Source organism: Ascidia mentula, chromosome 6, assembly GCF_947561715.1.
Source record: "Ascidia mentula chromosome 6, kaAscMent1.1, whole genome shotgun sequence".
NCBI classification, from domain to species: domain Eukaryota; kingdom Metazoa; phylum Chordata; class Ascidiacea; order Phlebobranchia; family Ascidiidae; genus Ascidia; species Ascidia mentula.
This window is the reverse complement of record NC_138571.1, coordinates 12330418-12344076: the sequence shown is the minus strand read 5'-3', so window position 1 is coordinate 12344076 and position 13659 is coordinate 12330418. Positions and strand designations below refer to the sequence as shown.

The window sequence follows — 13659 nt, the reverse complement described above, 5'->3', positions numbered from 1 at the left end:
TTATGTATAAACAATATATCCTTCGCCAGTAACAAGATCTTCAAACAAAAATCCGATACTGAGTCTTTGTCGGCTGAGTCTGACCGGAAATTTTTTTCCAAATAACAGCAACGAATATCTACTTTTCCTTTGGGTTTCGCTTTCAGATCGCATTGCTCCAGGAGGAGATGCGACAACGCTCCGACTTCGCCGAGCGCAAAGCATCCGGGATGAAAGAAGAGATGAAGAACCTGGAGAGGGATCTCAAGCGACGAGAGGAGGATGCGAAGAATTCGGAGAAGGAGATAAAGGAGTTGGAGGACAAGGTGACTGAAGGCATAGTTTCAGCTTTGAGGGCCAATCACGTTTTTGAGTGCATCACGTTCAATGTTAAGTGACGATATATTGAATATAGAATCTGTATTTCATTAACATTTAATTGGAGGACGTCACAGACCGTAAACAGAGGTTAGCAGTGGTTCCCAACCTTTTTTGTCCTTGTCCTGTGTATCCTTTTAGTCGATATTCAAATCGTAATCCCCCCTACAAATTTAGTTTGCAAAAATATCCTTTACATCAACATTTTAATGTAATTCTTAGAACAGAAATTAAACTAAGAGATAAATATTGTGACACAAATTCTCCCCTGATTGGGAACCACTGGGTGAAGGGGTGGTATCTTGGTCCAGAACGTTATATCACTGTTCAAATGTTGTTACCAGACTGAATTTTCGGTTACAACGCTTTGACGAAATTTTGCTGTGTCATAACACCACTTGTAGCTCGCTTTATCCTATTTTTAACCATTGGTCGGCAATTTTTTCGGCTCACAGGCCAGAATTTATCAAACATTTAACAAGTGTGCCATATATGGACTGTGCTGAAATTAGATGGATGTTTACATTACAGTTTATGAACTAACCTGATTACAATATATAACGTTACAAAGTTATTTTTTTGGCTAAAGTTACGTCAACCGCAGTACTAACATTGTCCTTAAGCGACACTAAATCATACCAACGTTTGGCGAGCAGGGCCGCTGTTAGCCCACATATGTTCTAAACATTTTTATTTTTACCCAGCTTTCGAAAGTTGAGGCTGACGGAGCAGCGGAAGAGAAAGAAAACGATGCCGCACTCCGCAAGGAAATGCAGCAACTTCGCGACACACTGGACGACAGAACTCAACAAGTCTACGCCGCCGAGGACACCATCTACCGGCAGAAGGAAGTGGTAGGTTCTTATCCCTAGATGGCGCAGCGTGTACCTTTGTGTAGTCAGGAGCTAGAAATTTTTGTTTGTCGAAGCTCAGAGAGAAGAAAGAGTTTGCGCAATAAGAAGCAAGTAGTAATTACCTTAGTATGGATGTGGCAGGTGCGGTATTTTGATGTCATGTGACCTGTGGACAAACGGTTGCGTGAAAGTTTTAATGCCTTTTTAAAAAAGGGAATGTTTTAAAACAGTAGTATGCACATCTTGGTTCATTGATTAGTGCCTGTCGCTAACGCAGTAATGCATTGCAAGCTACCTGACTGCAACAAAACCGTTGCTGGACCAACGCCGTGGTTCAATAGTATGCGTGATACAGTCAACAGAAAGCGAGTTTCATTTTGTACAAAAACAGTCTGACAGATTTCATGTGTGTCACGGTTTGTAAAACCGAGCAATGCAAACTCGGCCTGAAAAGTTGGAAGAAACACCTCAGTGCGCTACGAAATCTGACCCCAACATCTTAATCTTATTAGTTTGTACGGTAAGATATTTCAAAACAGTTGAAAGGTGGTAACAAAAGCGATCCACAGGTATGTCCACCTGAGTCCATTCTTACTCATGTTTTGCAACCGGTTCCTCGGTTTTGTGTTTCCGCCCACGCATTTTTTCGATTCAGGGACAAAAGTTTGAGATTTTTCGGCCGCGTAGAAGCTCTTTGAGAACTCCGTCTTTCAAAGCATGTGACACTGTACACAACCGATATTAGCTTGTGTAGCACTTGTTGTTTTGACACACAGACTCGGCGCCTGTTTGGCATCAAATGCCGTTTTGTATCCTTGCGCAACGCGAAAAAACAGACTACAAAACTTGTACTGTAACATATTACAATACCGCATACAGTCATTGCCAGGTAATATTGCAAAACATCTGTACTGCTTTCACAAACTTTGCTTTCCAGCAGTAAAACACTGCTTTGTTACGCTCACAACGATTGCCGCTTCGTTTACACAGCGAAGTTTTGCTGCTAACTCAAGCCTGACAGTATAGGAAGCTGATTTGCACGCATTGCAGACCAAACGATGGACATCTCCAGTAGATTTGAGACTTAGTTGTAACGAGGAAATCAGTAACTTTTATTACATGATTTTTAGTCATTGTGCGCTTGCCACGGACCTACCAGACCAAATGTAGATTTTCATTGCTTAGAATCGTTTATTGATACAAAAATGACCGTAAAATTTATAGCCAAAAACACCCCAAAAGTGGCCTCATATGCGTATATAATGGTACAGGATTTAACAATCGGGTTTATTTTGCTCACAGTATAGGAAATTGCTACTTATAATGCCTCAGACCACGTGTGGGGTCCAAAGCATTCCTTTACTCGCTCTCCTACCTCTGGCCTGTAAGTTTACATTGTCAGTCAAGCATAAGCTCACTGGGCTTCGTGTTGGTTTTGCTGTCGAATTCTCTTTCGTCGCTTTCAAGGCTGTAACAACCCACGGGTTGTTTTCGTTCATTTGTCGGTCATTGACCGAACTTTATTTTAATAAATATCGGGAATAAATTGAAAATAAATAGGAGAAAAATATTAAACGAAAGCAACGGGAAAAAAACAGTGGACATTAATAGGTGTCTCGCTTTTTCCTCGCCCCAGATGAAAATGTTTAAAACTTCCGCATCTATTCCCAAGAAATATCTGTATTTGGGTGGCGTTAAGCGAGTTTAAGGGCTCGTGTGCTTGTTAAGTCTTTACGTTGGGCTGTAAAAAAGTCGCTGACCTCACCACTGCGAAGTTTTTACTAGACGTGACTGACAATTACATTTTTAACGTGATGTTAATTATGTGACTTATGATGCAAACAGCGCTGGTACGTATATTAAAACAACAACCGAAGGCTTTTACACCACTGCCTAACATTGGATGGAGGTATTTGTTACAAACCGCGTGAAATTAATGTATTTTTTTCGTTTTAAAAAAAACGTTGTCGTAACCGGCACCTATACTATAGGAAATTTTTTTAAGCGAAACACGATTTCATTTCAAGTCCAGGCTGCAGTTATAACCACGCCAAATCGCACTATACATTGGTATACCGACACAACGCTGACCTTTGGCTTAAATATGATTGTCTCGCAAAGAGCCAAGCACACAACACCTTTCGTCCGTCCATGTACCAACTCCCCGCAAAATTTTAAGAGGTATTAACTACCCCTGTATTTTGCCGCTTCCAGCTCCCAGGTTGTTGGTAGTTTCCGACTCTTTTCCAAACTACCACAGCCGGAAGTATTTAATCCGTTTACAAGAACCGTAAATTGTACCAAGAAACATGTCAGGATATAGCTCGTTGCTGATTGGCTGCAATATTGCGGCGTTGTTTAAATTTCCCACGCTTTTCACAGGGGTTTGTTGCTGCTGCATTTTTTCGGCGAATTAATCCATGGTGTTGCCAAGATATAGAAATTACGTATCTTCAATCGTTGGTAGTTGGGCAACCGATACTAGCGCATACGATAATAATGACTGCCCTTCAAACAGTAAGCCGTACTGGCACCTCGTGACGTTTTCTCATCTATGCTTTCCTGAAAGTCAAACAAGATAAAGTTGATAAAACATCACCTTTACTTGGAAATATTAGAAATTGCCGCACGAACAAATAACGTTTATTTTCCGGGTCCCGCAGAAAAAACATTCGCAGTCGGAGTCTCTGTGTAGTCAACGGGCTTGCTTAAAACATCCCAAGTCCGCGATACAGTCGCATTGATGGTGTGTACTAAAACGTATACCCAAGCAAAGTGCACTGCAAACCCTGCTTCCATGTCCGTAAATAGTTCTGTCACATTCTATATTTGGCCCTTCAGTGGTGGTGACATCGTAACATCTTTACATTAGGACTATAAATTGCTTCCCAGGTGGCGTATAAATCGAATAAAACATCCTGTTAAACCTTGACATACAAATTGAAATGCTTCCGGTGACATTCCCTGGGTCGCAATTTGGCCATCGAAGCATTTTATATTGCAGGACAAAGCATGACGCAGCAAACAATACCGCACTATACCGCAAAGTGATATCGCTCCATTTGACTGGTTGGTACAAACGTCATCGGTCACGAGCGGCTCGCGCGCTTGTCGCATGTTGTTTCTTACGCAACATAGGACTCGCAAGCTGAAAGAGCAACACTTGGGCAAAATATTGGAATATTGACCTAAGAGCGTTTCTCCAAATCCCGCGAAGCTTCGTTTGTTTGCCAAAGACGAGGAATTCTGTCGGCGGCACGAATTCCTTTCAGATTTTTCGTTTTGGTATTACGTTTCCAAGCTTTAAGATCTCGCGCTCTTCTCATTACGTGCATATTGTCTCCGATTTTTCCCGAAGATTCTGTGACGTATTCACGTGTTGAAGTATGGAACCGCCAAGCCAAAGTCCAACGTATGATACAACCTCTCAAGTTGTAAAATTTTACTGGAAAATGAATTAAAAGAAATAGCGCACATCTCGAAACAGTGATTTTTCATTCCAAAAACGCGGCCATTTGGTTTTTATCTCATGCACGTGTATCATTACTCAGCAATATTTACGCTCGAACTGTACTCAGGTGCGTGTAGCGTGGGGAAAGTATAACCCTTCACTTTCCTGCATTGTACTATTATCTTTATCGGGAGTCACCGACATTCTTGCTGGAATGATCGGAAGATTCGTGGAAATGACAGAAAATGTCCGCCGGAAGGCTTTTTACTGCTCATCCGTTTCTGCATACCGGACCTTGGACCACAGTCATTATTTAGTGTTTCAGACTCCCCCCCTTGTTATATAGCCGTTATTACAAAGCTACGTCAAGTGCTTTGACGCAGCCGTGCTTTGTCTTGGCACCGGTAATGAGACCGTTAACATTATCCAGTGACGTCATTGAAAATGTCAATCCCTGTATTTGTGATCCTAAGCTTTGTGGTTTAAGCTTGCATAAACTCAGCCGTACAATCATTATCGTTGTCCTGACAAACGGTTTGCGACAGTGTATGGTACGTAATAATCGGTAAAATGGACTTCGTTCAATTTGCCAACGTAAATTACCTCTGTAAGTGTGGACTTCGAAGCGACCAAAGCTTTTTGCGCGGCCGGCGACCTTTAGTATATTACAATGGATATTATGCAATGTGCAAAATTGCGCGACTGTGGCTTTTTTAAACCCAGTATCTGTACGCCTTTGTGGCATCACACATGGTTTTACAGCGGAAAAACGCGAAATTGTCCGTTCAAACTCTAGTCTGTGAGCCGTAAAGCTACTGTTTGCACAACCGGCTCTTGCAAAAAGATCGAATTCGAGCAAAAGTGAAGTCGCCATTTTGTTATGTACGTTTGTCACGTGGGCGACCTTACCCTTGTTTTCAGTTGAAACTTGTCCCTGTCTGAGTAAGTAGAAATACATTAAACGAAGTTTTTTGTTGGGGAAAATATGTTGTATTGATTCGTGACTTTGTTAATCCCCTGCAACAATACAAAGGTCCTTTTTTTGTCGGTGGATGTGGTATATAGTTGTTGCCGATAACGCTATCGGGTATTTCATGCTAGGTATTTCATGCTAGGTATTTCTAGCAAGTCGTAGTAAACACTTCATTGATTGATCTGGTGCTTCACCATAATCTTTCCATCGGTGAAGCTTTATTTTTAGTCACTATGAACTTTCAAGCCAGAAATAGCACAAAACCATCTTTGAAACTCAGCCGCAACAACAACTCTTCGTCATCCACATTGTCACAATCTTCACATCTCGATCCATGTTCAGGTCGTCGAACGTCACGGGTTCCTTATCTCCTCCATTTGTCTGCAATCGGACACCGCTAATCTTGCGTAATATGTAACTGTTACTCTTTTTGCTCGAGTCATTGAAGAAAACGTGTCCTTGGGTGTCTGTCACATGCGTTTTGGACAACGCTTTTAAATAGGCGTGCAATTGGGCGTATTGAAATGCAGGAATGTGGAAGTGAAAAGGAATTTTGGTACATTTGGTGATTTTGTTAGACCTGTTTAGAAACAATCGTACTTCTTAGTAAAGGAGAATTTTAAAATATTAGAGTTGTGATCGCCAAATATAAAGGGCCTGAGCAATGGGGCGATCCTGCTTTGCTATGCGAAAGCATGGTAATACTTCTGCGTTGTTAGTAAAGGTTTACGCTGAAAATGCAGTATTTTTTTGATATTTTGACCAGAGGTTTTCAAGGAGTTTGAGTAAAAGTTTCGAAACGAATTGAACATAACACAACTGTTATTTCGGTGTTGATTCAAAACGCATTTTCGAAACTCAACTAAACCTATTTGGAAACAGACCTTCTCAACAACTTCACGTTCTTTCTATCTTCAATCCCAAAACACTCCCCAGCATTCGAATTTTTGCATTTCATTTGCATGAATAAATCTGACATAGAAAAAACGCGACGCGAATGTGACAAAAAAAAGCATGTAATATTTTGGAAAAGAAAATGTCGAAACGAAAATAAAATAAAGACACGAAATCGCGGAAATTTGAAGCAAGTTAACAAAAGCGGTTTCACAAACCACTCAGACTCGAACGCAATGACAAGTGTACGGCAGTGCGATAGCTGTGTATATACTGTACTGCTCATATCGCACAATAATGCGACGCAAACACAAAAGTTGGACATATATAACCGATGTACAATATCTATCGCAACGAAACAGTGGGTTAAAATCAATGTACATAGCATTATGTATTAAGATGTATCAGAAGTTGTAAGCTCAAAGCATGGTCCTTTCAACCCATAGACATGTACTATGGGACCAATGACCGCGTCGACAAGTAAGTAACAATGGACTTGTGCAAGAATACGCAAAAAAGGGAACAGTTCTGAACAGACACAGTCATTTTCTAATCGGCAACAAATGCGTAAAAACAAGCGATTGTGAACGGTCCAATGACCTTCAGTGAAGATTTAAGAGAGCGCGCGGAACCGAAATGCGATCGACACGGCAATAAACTCACTTCAATGCAGGTGTCGGGTTCATTCTTTCCATATTTCGTAACCTCGCGGCCTTTCGGGCAAACTTGGGATGCCACGCTTTCAAAGACCGCTGAGAAATGTGTGTAAACATTGCTTGCAATAGTGATAAAAAAGTTGTAAAAACAATCAGGAACTGTACGCTGAGAGTCTGCTTCGGGGCGTGTAAGGCGGCGCCTCACTCACGAGCGAAACCGTCGTGGGAGACCGCTCGCCACCACTAGGGGCGCTAGAGGAATTCCGTCCTTCGCCGCTACTAGCTGATGTCTGTCTTGTCGCAGGCGTCATGACAACCATTTCTTTCTCACATTCGTCGCACTGACCTTCTTCCAAACCCTTCTTCAGTTTACGTTTAAACCTTAGCACACAGTAGGTTCCGGTGGCCAAGCTGAACGCCAGAGCAACGGCCAATACCGTCACAGCGGTTGTGAGGTTGTAGACTTCCCGTGTGACGTTGTCCTTTCCGTTTTGTTGTGACTCCAATAACGTTACGCCCGACAGCGCATTCTCGCAACGTGAGCCTTCGAAGCCTACTTTACACATGCATATCGACGTATCCAGGATACCGTCAAAGTCCTCCGCGAGCCGTCGACATGTACCCCCGTGCATGCATTTATCGGCGTCCTTCTCTCTACACTCCGTATACAGCGACGTTTCAAACGGTCCTTTCACGTCTAAATGCGTCGTTCCGACCGCAAAGTTGTTGTCAGAATCTCGCACTGTGCACGTGTACGTTCCGATGTGCAAATGGCTGGCTTTGAACATGACAAAGCTGTCGGCCGGATCGTTGACGTTAACTTGGATGCCAGCCATGCGATGGTACTCGGTGTTGATGTCCTTGCGGTCCTTGTGCCATTCCACTGACGTGACTCTCCACCAAGCCAAATCCACTTTGCAGTAGAGGATCGAAAAGGAGTCGCGAAAGAAGGTTTTTTCCTTCTCCATGTCGACCCGCATGGCGCAATTGCCGCCATAACCCGAGCACAAGTGGCGCCAGACCCGTTGCCTCAGTTTTGTGCGTCTTCCAGACACCGGCGGTTCCACAAACGTGAAGGCCCGCGATGAAGAAGCGGTTGGTGCCAGGATGGCAATGTAGGACTCCCGAGGACTTAGAGCTTCCACGCAGGCCTGTGGGACGTCTTCTCCCGCAGTAATGGAGATCTCTTCACCAATCCTGAGACCTCCGTGGTTGCGCTCCCAAACTTGGTGCACGACAAATCTATGAAAATAGGCAGTTGTGAGGGGTGCTGTCCAATAGAAAACTCTATGCATTCTGTGGAGGCTTTGCTTTGCTTACAGGAAATGTTGTGTTGGATTTTCCTGGTATAATTTGTTGTATGTTGAAAGCACTTGGTGTTTTTTATGTGTTAATAATCATCCAAACGGTGTGAAAAAAGTGGATTGAAGCAGTTTATATTTAAATCTCGAGTAAACGAGCCGTAACGTTGTGTTAGTTGCCCACTTTAAAAGACGTTAAATTCGCTTGTAAAGAGTTAACCCAGCATCACATACGTTCAATCCCGTATCGCGCCGAGAGCCAATCCGTTCCCGACATAAACCAACAGCTTACACCCTATCACAACACCGATCCAGGGGGCGGGTCAGCACCACCGTAAATCGCCGCGGCATTTTATTCTTTACCTCACTTAGCGGAGCGCGGAGCCAAACTTACTGAAACGCTCGCTTATTTGGGCTTAGTTGCGCGTTGTAACGAGTGCTTTTGCTCGGGTAATGATTAACGGCCGGAGAGTTGTCGTTTGTTTGCCCACGGCTCCCGTGTTACAGATATTGTTTCAACGTGGTATGCTCTGCATCGGTTTGACAAACAACGCACTTTTATTGCGCTGCCTGTGGAGTTTGAACTGCGAATTCCCTATCCCGTTGCTATACAGTATCCAGTCGCACTTACTGTACTTGCTTTTCGTAAGTTCGTGCGGAAAAATCGCATCACTTTTAAAAAATTTGCTTGATTCCCCGTCGGCGCTGTTTTGCCTCAAGTTTATTTTTCTCGAACAATCGGTTTTAGCTTCCCCAGGGCCGAATGACGTCATAACTTCTGACGTCAAATTCAAGTGCGCGGCCCTTCGTGGGGTATTACAAAGTTTATCTAAAGCGCAAAGGTGACCCCATCGCATGAAAGCCGATACGTTGAAACAACATACGTCACCTCTTTCCGGCTTTAGGAGATATTGTTACAAATATCTCAACAAAGCTTCTCTTCCGGCGTGGCCGCATTTTTCTAAAATTGGCGCATTTTAACCGGATTATAAAATACGTTGACTTGGCGTGTGGGCATTCGGATTGCGCATCTTTGCTATGCATAAAACCAACGTTTGCATTGTAGATAAGTTTTAGTTGAGTCTATACTACCAGTGGATTTTACTTCGCTGCAGAAAGATTACTCAATATTCTATTCGCAGAAAAACCCGTCATTACCAATTTCATTAACTTTTGGGCGCGAAATTAGCATGTGAATTTTTGCGTCAATGCGCCGATTGATGGGAAGTGTTTCTCTTGTATGCTCGCGCTAACAATCGCGGCGAATGCGCGCGTGGTGATTATAGTTTTAGCGTTGTAACCCAACCCCAGCCATCTGCGGTGCCATCGCCATCCGAGCCGTTACGGTAATTCGGCTCCAGCTTTGCCCGCATAATGCTCATTCTATATTTGGTAATTCGGTTATTGAATCAGGTGTCTTTTGGGATACGCGCCGGGCGTTCCTGTTTGGTTAACCCGTGTTTACATGGCAAATTATCTTTCCAAAGGCCACTTTACTGCAAAAGACTTTAAACGCCGACAAAATTTTGGGCATGCATGCTGGTCACGTGGCGCGTTTCGCTTCACCGACCACGAACTTTGTTGTTGTTCAAATTAACGGATGTCTTACCTTTCGCCATCGTTGCTCGTCATCACGGGGTTCAGCAGGGCCACGATATGGTTGCTTTGTAGCTGATTAAGGCGCTTTTCCTGCGCTTTCCTGTTAGTTTTCGGGCTCGGGCATTGTCCGTTCGTCGCTTCCAGGGCGAAGAACAAGCAGGCAAAGAAAAATGCGTAATCCCGGACTCGCATAATTTTGTTGTTTTTGTTGCTGATCTTTTGCAGTTGTATGAGAAGAATACACTCCGAGTTCTTGTACGGGAATACAATCTACCTCTAAGTTGGTATCTCTCGCTCTATGTCGCTTACAATGATCTACTGTCTTCTCCCGACCTGCACGGGGTTTATATACACCTATGCGGAAACGGCAACCGCCCGCTTTTTTCCTCACCTTTTTTTCTGCGCCGGTTTCCGGTGGGTGGCGCAAGAGCGCGTGTTGCCCAGCGACGGGAACGCTTGTTGTAAACTGCGGGAATTCACCAAAATACTTCCGGCCAGTATTTGCTCCCGGCCTTTCCAAGTCTCGTGGAGTTAATTATGATGTGAAACTTTGGTGTTTGTTCTGTATCCGTGCTGGTGCTCACATATAGCCCTTATGTGTTTATCGTCAGATTTACGTGACACAGTATGACAAAACGTCAACAACGTGTGAAACTACGCGTTGCTTTATGGGTTTTAGCAAAACAAAGTCAATAATTTTATCAAAATAAATGACGTGAAATTGTTCGATTTTCTATTGAAAGATTATTGTCATTTATATTTTATAAAAATAAAGTCCAAGATTTTGACTGCGTTGAAGCGGATTGTGAAAAGAATGTTACGTCATCGTCTGACCGAAATCACCCGCATTCAAACAAGGTTCACATTCACTGCAATTAAGTTAAATTGTTTGCAAGGCAATAACTCTGCCGATGTTGAACGAGTATTTAAGAGTTGTACAAATATCGCGCAATCAGGAAAGCTTTCCATTGGAGTTCAAAATTTGCTTTTCCCACCGAAGGTCAAAGCGGTCACTGTGACGTAATACTATGACGCAATAACCCCACAATGGGGAGAACTTTCCCTGATACCCGGAAATTTGTACAGAGATTGTTACGTACATATGAGTTTAGTGGTCCAAATTTGACCGCGGTATCGATCCGAAAAAAAACCCACCGTCATAATCAATCGAAAACGGCTGTTGTAAATCATACCAATTCGATAATTAGGCAGCCGCATCCCGGTCGCAAAGCGCTCGCAATACAAACGACCGATGACGTTTACATTTGGAATTTGACGTCCGCTTTGATGGTATCACGATGCTTTCCGTATGTTGCAGTTATGACTTATTTCTAAGAATAAAAAGAAAATCCCACTCAATCTCATTCAATGTCATTTGAGAAAGTATTGCCCCAATTATCAATGCAAATTCCAGTAGTGATATCGGTCTGTAGCGGTGGTTTATAGTCCTTCCATATTCAACGATTCTGTATTTACTTCTGAACCAAAAGAGGGCAAAACAACTATTATACACCATAATAACTTTGGGTTCGCTACTGTGTTTGTTGTATTCTTTGAAGAAGTTTTGTCGTTCGTGCAGGCGATACTTCAGAAAATGCATTCTTTTTAAACAAAAGGTGTATATTTGAAAATTTGTTTTTTTACCGAAAAATGGAATAGTTCAGTATTCAGAATGCACAATGTCGTTTAAAGTTTGCTTGTAGGCGTCTATTAAAACCTAAAACTGTTGCGTAATCGCCGATACCTTACAGCCGATGATGAAATATCACGTCAGCAAATTAGTCTCACCTATAGCTGACGTAGAACCGCCGCAGAGAGAGAAAACGAGTGTTGAGTAAACTATGCTGGGGTGTTTCGGGAACAGAATGGCGCTCGTCCCTTATAACTCAACACGTGCTCGCAAATGTCGGAGCAGCCCCTGTACGTCATTCCTTCAATACCTTTGTAGTGTGTGTCTTAATTGTTGTTGTACCTTAATTTTATTACACCTTGAATTTGAACCCGATTGGTATGGATTGTGGTGACCTCATGACATTGTGGTTTGTTGTTGCTGTTGGTGGTCATTGGTTTGTTCTGTTCATTGCAAAGAATTTTGCTTCTAACATACTGCAAGCTTGTCATACTAGTTTGTGTGACTTTTACGTCGGACAAACGAGAATTCCGTAAAAAAGTTGTAATGTCCGTGTTTCGCGGATCTCTCCTCCCGGGTCTTAGCCTTCCTAAGTTTCCTAGAATCAACGGGTCGTTTCCACGCGCCTTTGTCAGTTCTCCCGCTTGCCTTGGACAGTTTGCCATGAAGTCAAAACTTTATCATAAATCGTCCCACAACATAGTTGGTTTCCCGAAACCCCGCGGTTATTTTCGGGGGTCAAGCACTTATATCGTATTCCGCCGTGGGGAATCGGAATTGTTCAGGATGTTTTTGGAATTCCGACTCGCCACTGCTGAACATATTCATTCCAAACCGTGTAAAAAAAATTTTTTGGATTGATAAGTTCTAAATTTTTCTATGAATTTTCAACCACTGTTTCGCAAGTTGTTTTTTAAATTTCAAAAAACTCTAGAAAACGTTTACCTTGCATTGTGTCGAGAAAATGCCCTTTGTGACGTAACAATCAGCGGAAATGTCGTCTCGGTCGTCGACTTTTGACACGGCGTGCTTAATACCCAGTAAATCTCGTATCCTAACTGTGTGATCTCGTAAAAGTCGACGTTTTCACGCAAAATCCACTGTAAACGGCGTCATCAACCGCTGTCTACAAATGCCGCGATCCATGGTCACCACCCATCTTCACCTGTGTATATGTCGGCTTAGCGGGGAGTATTGTGTGTTTTGTCGCACGGTTTTGATAAGAAGAAAATTGATGTTGCCGGTTTCACAATAATTTTACACACCACCGAAACCACATCAATTCAAATCGTTTATTTCTGTAAAGCGTTCTCAGTTCGATTTTTATTTTGCTCAAGTTTCATAATCAAGCTTATATTTCTTACAATTCTCAACACTTCAGGGGAAACCAAATTCCCCAAAAAACTGTATGTTGTCACTGCCGTTTCCAATAAACCGATGCCCCGCGCACACATGCCGAGGTATTTTTACACCGTTTACACGCAAGTTATATCAGTACGACGAAAGATATTCGTCACAAACATGACATCACTAAATACCCGAAAGTCCCTATGCGATCAAGTAACATAACCCCTGTCGCGGTCAGAAAATTATTGAAGTCATTTTAGTATCTAGTCGCCGAGTCACGAATAACCGCACCCCCTATACGTCGTGCGTTAATTTCCTTCAAAAACCGCGGTTATTTCAGAATGCCACTGTTTGCAAAACGTTTTGTTTTCACCTCACGTCTGTTGTTTTTACGCCGCCGCGTCGTCTTCCCCTTTCCTGCGTCGCTATTTCTGTGTACGGCGTCGAGAGGTCGCACGATGTGAAAGTTTTAGTTTGCCTTACATTTACTCCAGGTGGAATTTTTCGGTCACCGGAAGGTCCTTTGTTGGTATTTTCAGGGTCGCGAATTTGCCCGGAAGCTGACTTATATATAGGTATCTGTTAAATTGGCTTCTG

The 13659-nt window shown here is 42.9% G+C and overlaps 2 protein-coding genes across 3 annotated transcripts in view; one reads left to right on the top strand and one right to left on the bottom strand.

The window, feature by feature from the left end:
- The window catches only part of LOC145905452 (uncharacterized), a 55285-nt gene that overhangs the window by 25994 nt on the left and 15632 nt on the right, over window positions 1–13659 (top strand). For both annotated transcript variants that reach the window (XM_082992658.1, XM_082992657.1), the window contains 2 exons: window positions 147–305; window positions 1062–1211. In XM_082992658.1, coding sequence (XP_082848784.1) covers window positions 147–305; window positions 1062–1211 — 309 coding nt within the window. The remainder of the gene's footprint in view (window positions 1–146; window positions 306–1061; window positions 1212–13659) is intronic.
- On the bottom strand, window positions 6580–10391 carry LOC145905810 (uncharacterized). Its single transcript, XM_082993097.1, has 2 exons — window positions 10096–10391; window positions 6580–8427 (listed from the first exon to the last, which is right to left on the bottom strand). Exons 1-2 carry the CDS (start codon window positions 10275–10277, stop codon window positions 7338–7340), a joined length of 1272 nt encoding a protein of 423 aa, XP_082849223.1. The 5' UTR covers window positions 10278–10391; the 3' UTR covers window positions 6580–7337.